Below are 16,717 nucleotides of genomic sequence, written 5' to 3'. Positions count from 1 at the left end.
AATCTGATTTGAAGGGGTGAGCAGGATTTGTGACATCACAACTAGTTTGGAAGAAAATCCTGGTTTAATATTCAACTTATACAGAAGTGTGATGTGTAAACTTGAAGCCTGAGAATGGACTTTACAGTGAAGTTGGAGACATCTTGTGTCCAGCATTTAAACTTTTGACATGAAAAATATTTGCATATTCATAGATTGTGGAATTGTTAATTAAAGGAAAAGGAGGAAATGCAATTTTAAGGATTTTAACAAGATAATTGAACTTTTTTTCCTGTGCAAAAACCATATCAGACACAAGTTATTAATCACAATAGAGTATTTTTTTTACCTTGCGAGGCCACCAATCAGCATCCAATGAGGATTCTCACATGATCTTGTGAATCCAGCTGCCTCGCAAGGTAAGACGGCGATAGACAGATGGTTCATCCAATCACCTGCCAAGTATTTTTTGAAAGTGCGTAAGGTTAGAGTATTTTATATACATCTTAAAACACGTCTGGAGGGGATCTGCAGAAAGACAAATTAAGGCCCCGATCAGGATGAGACTGCTCTGTTCTGATTGGCTCTCGGCAGACTTCCTCCAGCTCTGGAGGCTACTGTACCTCAACAAACCACGCAACAAACTAGTAGCAGGATTTCACTGCTTTTTCTCATCCTTTACTCGAAATGTCAACTTCTCAGATACATTGGTGCATGTTTCGTGCTGAAATCGAGGGCTGTAGTCTCCTGGTCGACTGGTGGATTAGTTGGTTGATATGCTCTTGTCCGACCAAATTCTAATTGGTTGAATAATCGCTGTGTTACTTTCAGAAGGAGAAAAGTGCTACATAGCAGTAGCTTTCCAGAGTGAATCCATTATTTCCTGCAACGGGAGGGACAGACTAACAAAGTACCTGTGAAAACGGGGGTTTATTCAAAACACCCCCGTTGATTTCATAACTTTGAACTCGCCCAACCTAATGGAGACTGCTGGTTCTAACTGTACTCAACGTTTACTGAGCATTTACTGAATCTGTGTTTCTCCTATAATTATAATAATGAGAACCCCTGCCAGGCCAAAAAAAATATTTTTTAATGCCAAAAATAAAGCCAAATATTCATTCATTCGGAAGTCAACAGTGTTTGGGAGCCTCTGTGCAGCGCTGTTGCAATACGAGCGAGTGGCAGAAAAGTGACGATGAAAGCTAGCGGGGCAGAGGTAAAAGGTTAGCAGTAAGTTGTCAGTCTGTCAGTAAATGTACAGTACAGACTAAAGTGTGACAGTTAATAAATGCTGCAGCTTCTTAAGACCAAGAAAAGTCATGCCTGTCATTTCCCCAAGTGCTGGAAAAGTGAGGGGGTTAGCTCTGAAGTTAGCAACAATGAGTTATCTTAACCTGAAGACGCTAAAAAATTAGAGAATGGAGAAACATGTGGCTGCAGAGTTCACGCCTCTACCAGACTAATCGACTAGTTTAAAATTATATATGATTTCAGTCGAGCCCTACTTAAATCTGATCCAAAATATGAGAGAGGACAACGTGAACAACACATGGGAAAAACCTTAGCAACAACCTTAGCAACAACCTTAGCAACAACCTTAGCAACAAAGGCTACAGAACGGACGTTTATGGGCATGTGTGACGAGCCGACGTCATGTATCAGCGAGGTAGAAAAAAATGTTGCAAATGAAGCGTTCAGAGCAGGTTGAGGCCCTGACTTTTGACTTTAAGGCAGCATTTCTACATACTTTAAGCTCAAGTTTTTTAACTTTGACGCTCAGCATCCAGCATCAGAACAGAATATAAATAACAAGAAATCACAAAAAAGTATAATATGTCACCTTTAAGTCAATCTTCCTCTCTGATAAAGATATATAAGTCAGTTTTCATACGGATAGCTTTATATTTGTTTCAGGTATTGTGACAAAGATGAACATATTTAATCAGAAGGACATTTTACTGTTAAAGAATAAACTTGTTATGCTCTCTGGTGGACAAGCTTCAGTTTGTAATGGACACACAGTTTCTCATCTATAAAACATATCTGACTCTCCGTACCGCAGCTTCTCATCATTTAACGGTTGACATATAATATCGTCCCCGGCCCCGGCTATAATCAGACATCTATGCAGTAACTTCAGTGTAGAGCGTGACGTATTGAAAACACAGCGGTTACTGTATGACACATAATGTCTGTCTTGACCCAGTTACAGTCAGAATGAATCATCTGCTTTGTGAATAAAATGGCAGCACGGTCGAGCTGTCAGCTGTCCGCCACCTACAAGACCTTCAGGAAGAGAAAAAACTTCATCTTATTGGTTTGGATTTTGTCAGAGAAAGGAATGTTTGAGGCGGAAAAATATGCAATAAATGTGGAGGGATTTCTCTTTGGAGAGTGAAACTGTACACATGACATGAGGTCAGCCGGTATCACATTCATTACACGGTGATAATAAATAGCTTGGTAATAAATGGAGGTTTGGAGCTCGGTTACATACAGTTGGACGTGGTCTACAGAGTGTCACGGTCGTGGTTTAGGTCTTTATGAATAGAATATAATACCTATAAGAAAATATTCACCCCACTTGGATGTTTTTATGTTTTATAACATTGAATCAAAGTAGATTTAATGTGGCTTTTCTGACACTGATCAACAGAAAAAGACCCTTTAAAAGTGAAAACAGGTGTCTATAAAGTGATCTAGATAAATTACTAGGGCTTATTTTCACCATTGATTAATCTGTTGATCATTTTCTTGATAAATCGATGAGTCATTTGGTTTATAAAATGTCAGAAAATGGTGAAAATGTCGATTATTTTATCCACAAACCAAAAATATTGAGTTTGTTATCATAGAAGACGAAATAAACAAGAAAATATTCACATTTGAGAAGCTGGAACCAGATAATTTTGGCAATTTTTCTCTCTTTGCATCAGAGCTGAAACAATTAAACGATGAGTTGATCATCAGATAATTAATTAACAACTATTTTTAAATTGACCAGTAATTGTTTCAGTCATTTTTTAAGCAAAAATGCCAAAATTTCACTGGTTCCAGCTTCTCAAATGCGACTATTTGATGCTTTTGTTTGTCATACAGTATATGATGATACATTTTTGGACTTTTAGTTGAATGAAACAACACTTTTGAACGTGTTAACTTTTTGTTTTTGGTGGATTGTGATGGGAATTTTTCACTTTTTTCTTGCATTATGCATTGTATTATTCTTGCACATAAACAAAACGATTAATCGGTTAATTGAGAGAATAATCGTTAGCTGCAGGTCTAGTTTCCATAAGTATTTACACCCTTTAATGGTTCTATTTAACAGAATAAAACATGAAATGGTCTTTTATACCTGCTTGTATCTGTCCAACACCCTCATCATCACCTACTGCACTTACAGCTGTGATATTTGTATTATTCCACTAAAATATAGTTGTTTTATATTTCAATTGATTCAGCGGACTTGTTTGGTTTTCCAGCTCCCTTCCATCACATTGGGACTTTGCGGGGTGGTGGGGAAGGCCTAGTCCCCCACCTTGATCAGGCCAGAAACCCCACAGATCCCCTCCTGCTCACTGACACACCAGGAGCCATGAGTACAGGCAGCGCAGGCAAGGTCAGCGGGCTCAAACCCCCCAGTAAAATAGTCCGTCCTGCTGGGGTGCCGTCAAGGACGTCCCCATCCTCCGGTAAGAACCAAGAAAGTGTTGAAATAGTTTTAACATGTTGAAGGAAGTTTTAGTGGAGGAAGTGATGTAATAAAGTTAATATAAACAAAGAGAATGAATGAAACATATTTGTGACTTCAGGTGCTCCAAAACCAGTTCCTCCAGAGAAGTCCCCCGGCGGCGTGACCTCCCCGACCCAGGACGGAGCTGGCGACTTTCAGACCGGAGAGAGGGTGTGGGTCAACGGCAACAAGCCCGGCTACGTGCAGTTCATCGGGGGCACGCAGTTCGCTCCGGGGCAGTGGGCGGGCATCGTGCTGGATGAGCCGATCGGGAAGAACGACGGGTCGGTGGCGGGGGTCCGGTACTTCCAGTGTGAGGATGGGAGGGGGATTTTCACGCGGCCTTCGAAGCTATCAAGGACTGCGCTGCCGGAGAAGGAGGCAAACGGGGGGCAAGCCAGCCCGGCACAAGCCAGCCCGGCACAAGCCAGCCCGGCACAAGCAGCCTCGGCACAAGCAGCCTCGACAGCAGCAGGCGACCCGGCGCAAGCGTCCGCACCTGCTGGCACTACCTCAACCGGTAAAATACATGAAAATGATGTTCTTTAGTGAAGTAAAGGCTCTGCTGTTTGCTAGATCTGCATATTAAGAATCTGTATTCTTTGTTCAGCTCAGGGCTCTGCCATAAAGAGCGCCGCTCTCAACCGAATGCTGACATCCAGCGAGTCGGTATCGAACCTCTCAGACACAGAATCCATGAAGAAGAATAAAAGGGAGCTGAGGCTCGGAGATCGCGTGCTGGTAAGAAGCACCGTGGTGTGACTTTTGGATTCACCAAACTTTCTTAACAAACTAGTTGTAAATTGTTTGTTTCAACTTGATAAAAGTCACTTGTTCATATGTTTGTACGTGTTCATAAAATTTGATCATTAGCATGATCAGTTACCACAGATGCTGCTTTATTAGTCTACTGGTTCAACTCCATTTGTGGACAAAAATTGTAAAAAGAGGATTTCACACTGCAGAGCTTTAAGTCCTGCTGTCGGATATCAGCAGTGTTAGTAGTCGTATTAGGACCTGAACAATAAGGGAGGAATTGTTTAATATGAAGTCAGATGCCAAAAAAACATCCTGCTAAACCAAAGCAGTCCATGACTATAACAGGAGGTAGTCAAGGAGACGCGACAGTCACAGAAATGTCAGGTGTTGATAGCGAATTATGTAATTAGCATTTTGGCTAACACATTGTTCCTCCAAAAATATCTAAGAAAGAAAGAAAAGCTGTTGGAGTGTGACAGTTTTCCTAAAAACTACAGAATTGCAGATAAAATACTCATCTGAAAACATTGTTGTCAGTCCTGTCAGTAGATTACAGCCATGATGCACATCATATTTATATGGTGAATACATTTTACATTATGTTTTAGGTTTGTTTTTCACTTTCGTCTTAGTTTATTTTGATGAAATATTTAAGAATAATTGTCAAGTCAGTGATTTTGCCACAGTGGAGAAAGACAGACTGTTCCTGACTCATGATTTTGTTTACAGCTGTAACGATTAGTCGATTGATCAATTTAGTCGATCGGCAGAAAATTAATTAGCAGCTATTTTGATAATCGACTAATCGTTTCAGTCATTTTTCAAGCATTTGATGGTTCCAGCTTCTCAAATGTGATGATTTCCTATCTTTCCTTGTCATATATGACAATAAATTGAATATCTTTTATACTTTTTAATATTTTATGACACTAGTCGAACAAAGGAGGCTAACCGAGAAAATAATCAGCAGGTTAAAGCCGAAGAGTAAATTCTAGATAATAAAGAAAATTGATGAATACAAGTTCTTTTAAATCACTCGAACGTGTCACTTAAGAACAAACCTGTTCGTATGACTGACTCTGGTTTTTGTTCGTAGGTCGGTGGTACCAAGGCAGGAGTAGTTCGGTTTCTGGGGGAGACAGAGTTTGCTAAAGGAGACTGGTGCGGAGTGGAACTAGACGAACCTCTTGGCAAGAACGACGGAGCTGTAGCAGGAACCAGGTATGATAAGATTAAAAACATTTAAAAAAGGACAAATATACAAGATCTGTTCTTTATGTTCTTTAACCAGCACCGCCGTCTTCTCCTCAGATACTTCCAGTGCATGCCCAGGTACGGTCTGTTCGCTCCGGTCCACAAGGTGACACGCATCGGTTTCCCCTGCACCACACCTACCAAGGCGAAGAGCTCACAGAGGAGGTCCCTCCTCAAGAGGAGTCCCAGCGCCTCCTCCATCAGCTCGCTCAGCTCCGCCACCTCCTCGGTCAGCGGCAAACCCAGCCGAGCGGGACTGGTAAGACTCACACGAGGCTCTGTGTTTACTGGTCACGCAACTCATCCTCAAACCGTACTGCGAGTCATAGAGTCATTAGATGATTTCCTGAACAAAATTTCCTTTCACACAGAAGAATTACTGATGCAGATTTCCTGTCGTTTTAAACGGCAGTAGATTTTCTTTTCCCCAAAAAAGTTCTTAAACAAACAGGAGCACAGATGAAGGAGAAGTCTACGTCTGCTGACCCTTCATGACACCTTCACTTCAATGTGTTATTTCATTTTTTCCAGACTGTAGGGACTTCTGACACAGTTTCAACACTTGATTGTAATTTGCTCTGAAACTAAAAAGCATCAAATAACAAACAAAACTTTATCTTCCAGCTGACGGAGACGTCCGCTCGGTACGCTCGCAAGATTTCTGGCACCACGGCGCTGCAGGAAGCTCTGAAGGAGAAGCAGCAGCACATCGAACAGCTGCTAGCGGAGAGGGATCTGGAGAGATGCGAGGTCGCGAAGGCAACCAGCCACGCGGGAGAGGTGCAGCAGGAGATGGCTCTGCTGAGGAAAGGACGGGATCAGGTCAGATACACGGACACATGTATATTATCTGCAGTCAAACTAGAACATGTAGTCTTGTTTCAACTGTTAACTATGAATACAAGACTTTACATTTACATATCAGAAGTTCCTGCAGCTCTAAACTAGCTTTAGTTAGTGGTCTTCACATGTATAAGTACAATTTTATCATTGTTTATTGATTTTTGTAATGATTGTGTGTGTGTGTCTGTTAGTATGCGATGGAGATGGAGACAAAGTTGGATCAGTTACGTTCGCTGGTGGAAGCAGCAGATCGAGACAAAGTGGAGATGCTCAACCAGCTGGAGGAGGAGAAGAGGTGGGTGGTCTGACTTCACCTGAAGTCTCCCAGTCAGGTTTCTCTGGGCCCACTCCTGATTCCAGTCTGATAGTAGTTGCCTGCTGATACTGACTCCAATCTGATTTTATTTTTATTTTATTTACCTAAATGTTGATTTAAATCAGTGTCTGACACATTTAAATGTATACAAGCTACTTGATTCAAATACTGAAGGTGCTGGTTGAAAACCATTGAAGGATGTGACTGGTGATTTTCTATATTTTTCAACAAATCTCATGTTTGGATCCAAACCAACAATGAACTGATCTATTAACAAGTATTGTGTGTGTATCCAAAGCCTGATATATCTTATTCCTCCACTGTTGTCCAGACACTATTAAAAACACGTCAGTGAGTCACACCGCTGCACTGGGTGACATGTTCCTTCATCATGAAGAGTTTGGTCATGTTAGTTTGTTTAGAAACGGCTCTAAAGACTAATAACAGAATAGTTCTGTGTAAGGCAGACGACACTGAGCGTGTGCAGCGATGCAGTTCTGTTTACAGAGCTTCACTAGCTTGTTGTGCTCTTGACTTTCTGCTGAAATTCTTTGAGAAATTTTCAGTGTAGTACAAAGTCAAGAGGTTGTGATATGTTGCACAACAAGCTAGTGAAGCTCAACAAACTAAACTGCATCCCTGCACATGCTCAGTGTCGTCTGCCTGATACAGAACTACTCTGTTATTAGTCTTTAGAGCCTAACGTGACCAAACTCTTCATGATGAAGGAACATGTCACTCAGTGTAACGATCTGGCTTAACGACTGGCTGGTCTACAGCACAGAGGAATAAGATATATCAGGCTTTGGATAAACACACAGTACTTGTTAGTAGATCAGTTCATTGTTGGTTTGGCCCCAAACACAAGATTTGTTGACAATAAGAAAATTATAGAGGATGTCAACCATATCCTTTAACGTGATCAGCTTAAATTATTAATAGTAACGTGAAGTGATACGTTAAAGAGAAGACGTATCACTCTGTAGGAAAACATTCAGTCCACTTGTGTTTGTACAGCAGTGAACCAGACTTTAGTTTCCTCCCTCACAGGTTTAATTTTAGCCCGTCATCAAGTTACTCACATGATTAACAGTAATTATTGACAGCTGATATGACCTTCTGCTGGTGATGTTTGTCACTTTAACCAGTGAAAGTGATAATGTCCGGGCCTCAGCACATCTCTGCTGTATGTGGTGTATATCATTAAAGTCAGGGGGTGAGAGCTATCAGTTGATACAGTCTGGAAAACAAATTACACATGAATTGAATTATCGTCCCTGTTTGACAGAAAAGTGGAAGATCTGCAGTTTCGTGTAGAGGAGGCGTGCATCACCAGAGGAGACCTGGAGGTAACTTACGGTTATATAATCTGACTCTCAATTAAACATCTTCTCTCACTCACTCCAGCCGGCTGTCTCTCACTTATGAGGCTGATGATGTTTTCTCATGAATTCTTGTGTGAATTATTGATTAGAAAAGAAAAGGATGAGTTTGTTTATTTGACCTCATCACACCCATGTAGTTCTTTTTAAACCAATCAAACCAATAAATCAACTTCAATCCGTCTCATGCATGAGTTTCTCTTGAACACCACCTCTTTTGTTTTTACTTTAATTTCCAGATGTTTCATATTTTTTTTAAGCACATAAAATGACTTCAAAATGCTGAATAAGCAGCCGTTAACTCGTCACTGCTTCACATTTTCCTCTAAAAAAAAAAAAAGAAAAAGAACTTCTGATGAAATCAATCATTCTGTCTAAGGTTTTTTTTTCTTTCTCTGCACTCTTTGAATCATTCATTTACTTTCTTATTCAGACACGTCTGTCTTCCTGCTCCTTTATTTATTCATTCATGCTTAATTCACTTACCCTTCCTCTCTGATTTTTCCTCCGTACCTCCTTCTGCAGCACTTACTCTCACCATCCTCTCCTCATCTTTTCACCCACGTGCCCGACCCTGAAAGCTCTTAACGTCCGCCTCGCTTTCAACTCTCTTTTACATGCTTTTATCTCACTCACTCGCTCGTGTTGTCTGCATCTTCAGAGGAATTAGCGCCTGAATTAGTTACTACTTCCAGCGCCGGAGTACAAGCAAACACGTGCCAGTGCTAGAGTGGTGTTGTTGTTTGCGATATCCCGTCAGACGAGAGGAATCTGAGAGTCAGAATGAGATAATCTACATGATAAACTCCTCAGATTCCTCAGAAAATAACAATCTTTTCCTTTGTTCCTGTTATAATTGAAATGCTGGAAACCATCAGTGCTTTTTCTTACTTACTGGTCTTCTCTTTAAAAGTCTTCTTCTCTGTGTGTGTGTGGCTCAAAGCTGGCATGTCAGTGTTGCATTGGTGTTTGTTCTTCTTCTCTTCCTGCTCTTTCTTTTACTAACAGACGCAGACCAGACTGGAGCATGCCCACATAAAGGAGCTTGAGCAGAGCCTGCTCTTTGAAAAGACCAAAGCTGAAAAACTCCAGAGGGATTTAGAGGACACTAGGGTAATGCTGGCAGTCCCAGTCCCACAGCAGGACTGAGAGATGTGCTCCCCCCCCCAACCCCCCCTTCCACAAGGTTTAATAATGACACACAGCTTATATTGAAGGGATCACAACCTACATGCAAACTCTCAGATTTATCACAAGTTGCTTCCCTCACAGCCTGACTTTAAGCTGTAACTCATCGAGCTTTTCTAATCACCCGGGTCTGTCATACTGAACAATACGCATGTGTGCATGAAAAGCTAATTAAAGGATATTGTTTGGAAAAGGCCTGTGCTTTTTTTAACAATGCCGGCTTTAAAACGATAAGGCCGGCATTGCTTTTCATTTTTCTTATCGTCAACAAGAATGAAAACACTAAAAGTTTCCATACAAATGTAGCACAAATTATAACCAAATTTCCAGGAAAATCATCAAAAGAAGTTTTAAAATGAATTTACATTTCCATCCACACTACTGTGATGTGAGTATTTGGAGTTAGTTCATCAAGATAAACAGTTGGTGGCGTTAATTCTCCAGTTGGTGCCATTAAAAAAATTGCAGAAGAAGAAGGGGCAACAAAATGATGTCATTAAAAGAGCAGCAGTCAAAGCTTAAACAGTGAAAAACTGTTGAAAACATCATGGAAATATGACATTTATTATTATTTTGAAAAGTCTCCTCATCGCTCCACACAGATCTGATATTTTCATGTCTTAAGTGGACTTTTAAATGACTTCCTGTATTTATTAAATGTTATTTAGTATATAACATGGACAAATGCCACATAGCATAACATTTGTAGCCAAAGCTACTGTAGTTTATAATGTTTGTCCCAAGATGAGCCTTTAAAATACACATAACTCACCAATAAAACACATGTTGGAACTGCACAAAACACAAAACTCACACGAAAATACATACAAAACAGCACAAGACACAAACATTTTACAAACTGTGATACAATAAAAGTATCATAAAACACCAAGCAACAAATCACTCACGACTACACTGACTGATCCTCTTAAAAAAACACTTTCAACTGTTTGAAAGTCTGTTTATGTTGCACTTTGCCCATTTTGCTTTCATCGATACACCGACTTTTCCACATCAGCCAAGTATAAAAACTTTATTTGTGATATAGCAGGCATTTTTCTGATTTTCTGCAGTTCCATTCAGGTTTTTTTTAATGCACAAAATTGAAAATGTGGATAAAAACAGGTGGATGGAAACGCAACTACTGCGTTAGTCCGTCTCTTAAAACCTTCTGACCTCCCTACCGTGTCTGTGACTCTCAGCCTCAATTCTATTGGTTTCTACTGAAGACGTAAACGTGTCACAAAGGTTTTACTTTTTAAAAAGGCTCAGTGATTTCTTAAAACAGATGGCCGCTGTAGTTTCTGAAAAAGTCACTCTGAAGTCAGGAAACAGTACATTTATTTGGGACTATTTTCAGCAGCGGATGAATCCACATTCGGTGCTCTAGTGAGTATTTCTGGCAGCAGGACGGTGTGTGTGTTCATGGTGATGAAGGAAGATGCAACGGTGTGACTCCCTGATGTGTTTTTAACAGTCTCATCACATTTATATGAATTAAGGTAGAATAAAACTAATATTAGACACACATTACAGCTCACCAGCAACACAAAATGAACCATAAAATAAATCAATAACTCTAAAACTAAACACTAAACCTTTCATGAAGGTAGATTAATTACAGTTTTATCTACGTGTACCCAATAAACTGGCAAACAGGTGTATGACCCAGATCTACTTTTCTCCTCTGTCAGCCCTCCTGCCTCCTCTTTGCCTTCATTCATTCATTCATTCCTCTTTCTCTCTACATTCGTTCGCCGTAGGTGGCCACGGTGTCTGAGCGCTCCAGGATCATGGAGCTGGAGAGGGAGGTGGCGGATCTCCAGCTCCGGCTCCGGGCGTCCCAGCAGAAGGAGGACGCTGTGTCTCTGTCCCAGCAACAGATGAGCAGCCTCAAGGCCCAGGTTCAGTCTCAGGAGAAAAAGGTTTGTGGAAAGAGTCAGAAACCCCCCCCAGCGCAGGTGTTTTCTTTACTAGCTATATAATACTAATATTAATAATTTATGGCATGATAATAAAACTGGAAGAACTGATGCAATTTCAGTTTACAGCCCTCCTTTAAGCCATTAATGTAAATAGGCATCCGTCGTCGCTGTGATAATGAATAATTTATGGCCTTCCTGTTGCATACTGTATGTTCTATACCATGTGTCCAACACAGATCAGTGAGCTGAGCGTCGACCTGGAGAGCAAACAGAAGGAGTTTCAGTCTGTACAAGAAGATAAGAGCTCTCTGGAACAGCAGCTGACCAGCCTGGTAAGAACAGAGGAAAGTCAGTACATGATAATATAATCACAGATAAATACGGTTGAGATGAGACGTTGCTCCTTCAGGCTTCACATACATGTTAAAATGATGGATTTTGGGCTTTTAAAGATAAGTTTCTGTTATGTAAAACTCCTTTCAGACAACCTGATGACAGTTTTACAAGTTGGTTTCACGTCTCGTTAAGCACAGAGTCAAAATATCATGATGGTAATCCTACGAGATCGGACTTTTGTAACGTTTCTGTAACATTTCCAACATGGCAGAAGCCCTTTTAGTTACTGTCGCTGCTGCATCTGTCAAGCTTTGAAATAAAAATCATAATAAAATCAGCTTAATAAGACACAAAACAGACCAGATTACTATATACTTTATATCAAGATCTGTAAGCAGATGGTAGGAACAAACTGTTGGTCTAATGATGTTCTCTCCCACACTGTGTGAGAGGAAGAAAATAAGATTAAAACTAATCTTTGCACAACATAAAATTGGCTCATTCACAGCATTTCTCGGTTAATTAGACTGATTTTATTTCCTTCTGTACAAGTTGGAACAAGTGGCACGTTTAATATCTTTCATATTTCTCCCTTTTGGTGAGTTTGACAATATTAAATTCATACTTTAGGAGTGTTTTTGAAGTGTAATATCACTACAGTTGTCAGTACATTAACAGAAGGAGGTGCGTGTCTGTCTTATCTGTATCTGTACATTTGTAGTTGTTTCTTTTTTTTTTTTTTTTAAATGTGAGGTTTTGCTCGTGGGCATCGTGAAAACGGCCTCATTAAGCGAGGCATTTTATCCACAAATCTCGCATGTTGTCTGGAGCTAGTCATTACTCCCCATTTAGCTCAAGGTAAAAAAAAAAAAAAAAAAGTTACTATGCGAGTCATTAGCTCGAAGTCAAGCCGATGTTTTCTCCTTTTCACAGAGGCAAAAGCTGGAGATAACCGAGGAGGAGAACAGGAAGACGGCAAAGAACATGCAAGGTAATCAGATGCGTCTTAAAACCGTCTCTTCGCTCGGTGTGAAATCTGTTTTTTTCTGTGTCGAGATGAGTAATCGATGTTGTCCGTCAGAACTGGATCAGAGTGTGGAGCAGTCGAAGAAAGAGCATCAAACCCTGAAAGAGGAGAGCGAGAGCCGAGAGAAAGAGCTGAAAGCCCAGTTAATACAGGTAGGATTACACACGCAGCCGGTGTGGGAAAGTAACTGAGTATATTCACTCAAGTACTGTACTTCAGTGCAGTTTTGAGGTACTTATACTTTACTTGAGTATTTCCGATTCATGCAACTTTATACTTTTTCTCCACTGTGTTTATTTGACAGTTGTAGCAGGGATGGGACTCACAATTTGATTAAATTCCAATTCTTGATGACACAATTTGATTCTTAACCTATTCTTGACTGAATATTTAAAAAGCTTGGCATTATATTCAGGCTAAATGATCTTAATGAGGGTTAATATTTGACCAACAGGAAAAAAAAACAGAGAAAAGTGCCTTCATTTAGAAGCATCTTACAGTCTTCTTCCTGCATGAGAATAATGAAGTCAAAATGTCGTTTACTGACTAAACTAAACTAGTTAAACGTTTCTTTGTAAGAACAGATGTCGGTGTCTGTGTTCTGGAGTGAGGGGATTAAAAAAAAACAAGAGCGCTCCGCTGTGTTTTTATTAGAGACGTTCTGTCTCCAGCAGCGTAGAGGAGCCTCTCTGTTGCACCATCGTTATCCAAAACACAGCAGGGGGGTGCAGAGCTTCAGAAATGAAACAGAAATAGAACAGAGTTATTTTCCGCCTCACTAGAGTCGCATGAATTTTTGTGAGGTGCTGCAATGTGCGTCGCGTTTAGTGCTGCTCAACTCCGCTAACGTTAGTCTCTGGATGATGGGTATTAAAGGATAGCTACGCGATTTTTTCATGTCTGTCAGGTGCCCGTATGAACACTAAAAGAGGTTTTTCCTCACTGTAATCATCCCTCCTGCTAATACCGGCTATTAAAATGTTCCCTCCTAATGTGCTTTCAGTGTAAGTAATAGGAGACAAAATCCACAGTAGTGTTTTTGATGCTTATATGAGGTTTCAGACACATTAAGAGGATATCACCCAGAGTTACAGACTCTGTGTTTCCCTGGTGAGCTGAGGTGGAAGGATAGTAATAAAAAGAGGAAATTTGATACTAAAAAGACTGTAACTTTGTAAGATATCCATTTGATTTGATTGATTACAGCGAGCAGAATCACTGACTATTCATTTAAATCAAATCAAAGCACATTTAAAAACAACAACAGTTGACCAAAGTGCTGTATTCAATCATGATAACAAACACCATCAGAAACACAATTAAGACACAAAGACCGGTTTAACAGACAAAGAGACATTTCTTGGTTTTAACACACTGAGCAAAGGAATAAAAATGAGTTTTAACCCATAAGAACCCATTTCCCCTTAAAGGAAAACTATGGGGAATATAACACAGACTAAATGGACCATAAGGAACACATTTCTGATTTTTTTTTTTGAAATCTACCTTCAGTGTCAAAGATCTGTAATGTAACATATATGTCATAACTTGTTTTATATCAATCTGTTCAAGAAATGTGGTCAGAACAGGTTAAATGTAATACAGGACGTCTTATTAAAGCATCAGAATTGTTAAATGGGTTGAAATTTACCTTTTAGTAACAAAAAACAAGCTTTTTAACATTAGCTAGTTCTGTCACATTTGCTGACCAGGCACACCGCCATTTTGGAAGTGATGTCATTGGTACACAGATTCACACATTGTCACATGACTGCACCAGGATGTTCAGCAGACGTCACTTTGGGACTTCATGAGTTAAAATCAAGGATAAAGCTGTAGAAGGATTTTTCCAGAACACTGAAAGGGTTTGTGACACCTGTGTCACCATGGGTTCTTATGGGTTCAGACAGGATTTAAAAACAGGCAGAGTGGGGACCAGTCTAACATGCAGAGGCAACTGGTTCCAGAGTTTGGGGGCTCGATCACCCCTCTGTGCTTCAACCTTCATCGTTGCACAACCAAAAGCGACTGTTCAGCAGACTTTAGTGACTTTGATGGGATGTGTGGTTGTAAGAGGTCAGAGAGGTAGGTTGGAGTTAGTCCATTCAATGATTTATAGGCAAACAATAAAATAAAACGTACTGGGAGCCAGTGGAGGGAAGCCAGTACAGGGGAAATATGCTCTGGCTTGCATGTTCCTGTTAAAAGACGAGCTGCAGCGTCCTGGATTTAAGACAGACTTTAAAATTTTGAACATCTCCTTTAAGTATTTATGCAATAATTCAGCTTTGTCTTGCAACACTGACTGTTGTTAAATCCAAGATGCAAACACTTTTTATAAGATTAACTACGTGATAACTCCAGCATGTTCACGCTGTACTCGGTCCAGGTGCTGAATTCTACCTTCTCCGTTCCAAAATAACACGGATCACTAATGTTACAAAATTACAAAAATGGATTTTTGATATGATGATGAGATTACAAAGTACAATGCATTTTTAGGGATTAAACCAGTATTTCTCAACCATTTTGGCTTGTGACCCCTGTATGAAAACGCAGTGTCATGTTTCAGATGTCAGCAGATCCAGTAGAGACATTTCCCCTCTAAACTTCTCACATGGTTTCATTTAAATAACAATTTGAGGCCTGAAAACTGCACAATTTGTAAAGTGAAATTTCACAAAAAAGCAAACATTAGAGAAAAGTTTTAAAAAAAAGAATATAAATTTGTGTATCAGAACTTTGTTTTTTCTTCTTTCCTCTCCCATTAATCATCTCACGACCCCTCAGATTTATCTGCTGACCCTTTGGAGGGGCCCCGACCCCTAGGTTGGGAACCACTGGACTAAACTAGCTAACTGTATATAAAGTAGTGTAAACTAGCTCCACCTCCAGCAGCTACAACAGTAACATGCTGCTCTAACACTGATGCTTCACTATTAATAATCTAATGATGTCATATATAATAATATATCAGTCAGAGGGACCAAACCACTACTTTTACTGCAATACTTTAACTACATCAAGCTCATAATACTTATGTACTTTTACTGCAATACTTTAACTACATCAAGCTCATAATACTTATGTACTTTTACTGCAATACTTTAACTACATCAAGCTCATAATACTTATGTACTTTTACTGTAATACTTTAACTACATCAAGCTCATAATACTTATGTACTTTTACTGCAATACTTTAACTACATCAAGCTCATAATACTTATGTACTTTTACTGCAATACTTTAACTACATCAAGCTCATAATACTAATGTACTTTTACTGCAATACTTTAACTACATCAAGCTCATAATACTTATGTACTTTTACTGCAATACTTTAACTACATCAAGCTCATAATACTTATGTACTTTTACTGCAATACTTTAACTACATCAAGCTCATAATACTTATGTACTTTTACTGCAATACTTTAACTACATCAAGCTCATAATACTTATGTACTTTTACTGCAATTTTAACTACATCAAGATCATAATACTTATGTACTTTTACTGTAATACTTTAACTACATCAAGCTCATAATACTTATGTACTTTTACTGCAATACTTTAACTACATCAAGCTCATAATACTTATGTACTTTTACTGCAATTTTAACTACATCAAGCTCATAATACTTATGTACTTTTACTGCAATTTTAACTACATCAAGCTCATAATACTTGTGTACTTTTACTGAAGTAGGGTTTTTCATGCAGGACTTGTAATGGAGTATTTTTACATTGTTGTATTGTTACTTTTACTTCATTAAAGGGCTTGAAGTATTTCTTCCACCTCTGCACATACAGTAGTAGTAGTTGTTATCTTACATGTCATCATCTTGTGTAACCAGGCTCCTTATTGTTGTGTTTACACTGCGCACACAGAAAAAAGCCTGATGTTCCTCATTCTTCAGTGTCTCAGTAGAGTTAAAGTCACGGCTCTCTTTGCAGCTAACAGTCG

At 39.5% G+C, this 16,717-nt stretch overlaps 1 protein-coding gene across 3 annotated transcripts in view; it reads left to right on the top strand.

The window, feature by feature from the left end:
- Positions 1-16,717, top strand: part of clip1b (CAP-GLY domain containing linker protein 1b) — a 42,385-nt gene that overhangs the window by 953 nt on the left and 24,715 nt on the right. The window contains exons 2-15 of one of the 3 annotated variants that reach the window (XM_042394767.1): positions 3,468-3,677; positions 3,798-4,136; positions 4,167-4,238; positions 4,329-4,459; positions 5,574-5,698; positions 5,789-5,990; positions 6,356-6,553; positions 6,766-6,869; positions 8,179-8,239; positions 9,281-9,385; positions 11,224-11,385; positions 11,622-11,717; positions 12,655-12,712; positions 12,803-12,900. In XM_042394767.1, coding sequence (XP_042250701.1) covers positions 3,581-3,677; positions 3,798-4,136; positions 4,167-4,238; positions 4,329-4,459; positions 5,574-5,698; positions 5,789-5,990; positions 6,356-6,553; positions 6,766-6,869; positions 8,179-8,239; positions 9,281-9,385; positions 11,224-11,385; positions 11,622-11,717; positions 12,655-12,712; positions 12,803-12,900 — 1,848 coding nt within the window. In that variant the 5' untranslated portion in view covers positions 3,468-3,580. Of the gene's footprint in view, positions 1-3,467; positions 3,678-3,797; positions 4,239-4,328; positions 4,460-5,573; positions 5,699-5,788; positions 5,991-6,355; positions 6,554-6,765; positions 6,870-8,178; positions 8,240-9,280; positions 9,386-11,223; positions 11,386-11,621; positions 11,718-12,654; positions 12,713-12,802; positions 12,901-16,717 lie in introns of all 3 variants that reach the window. The other 2 variants (XM_042394766.1, XM_042394768.1) reach the window with 2 other exon arrangements.

The sequence above is a fragment of the Thunnus maccoyii genome, chromosome 19 (assembly GCF_910596095.1).
Source record: "Thunnus maccoyii chromosome 19, fThuMac1.1, whole genome shotgun sequence".
Classification (NCBI taxonomy): Eukaryota; Metazoa; Chordata; class Actinopteri; order Scombriformes; family Scombridae; genus Thunnus; species Thunnus maccoyii.
Note: the sequence above shows the minus strand (reverse complement) of the source record. Positions and strands in the feature narration are given on the sequence as shown.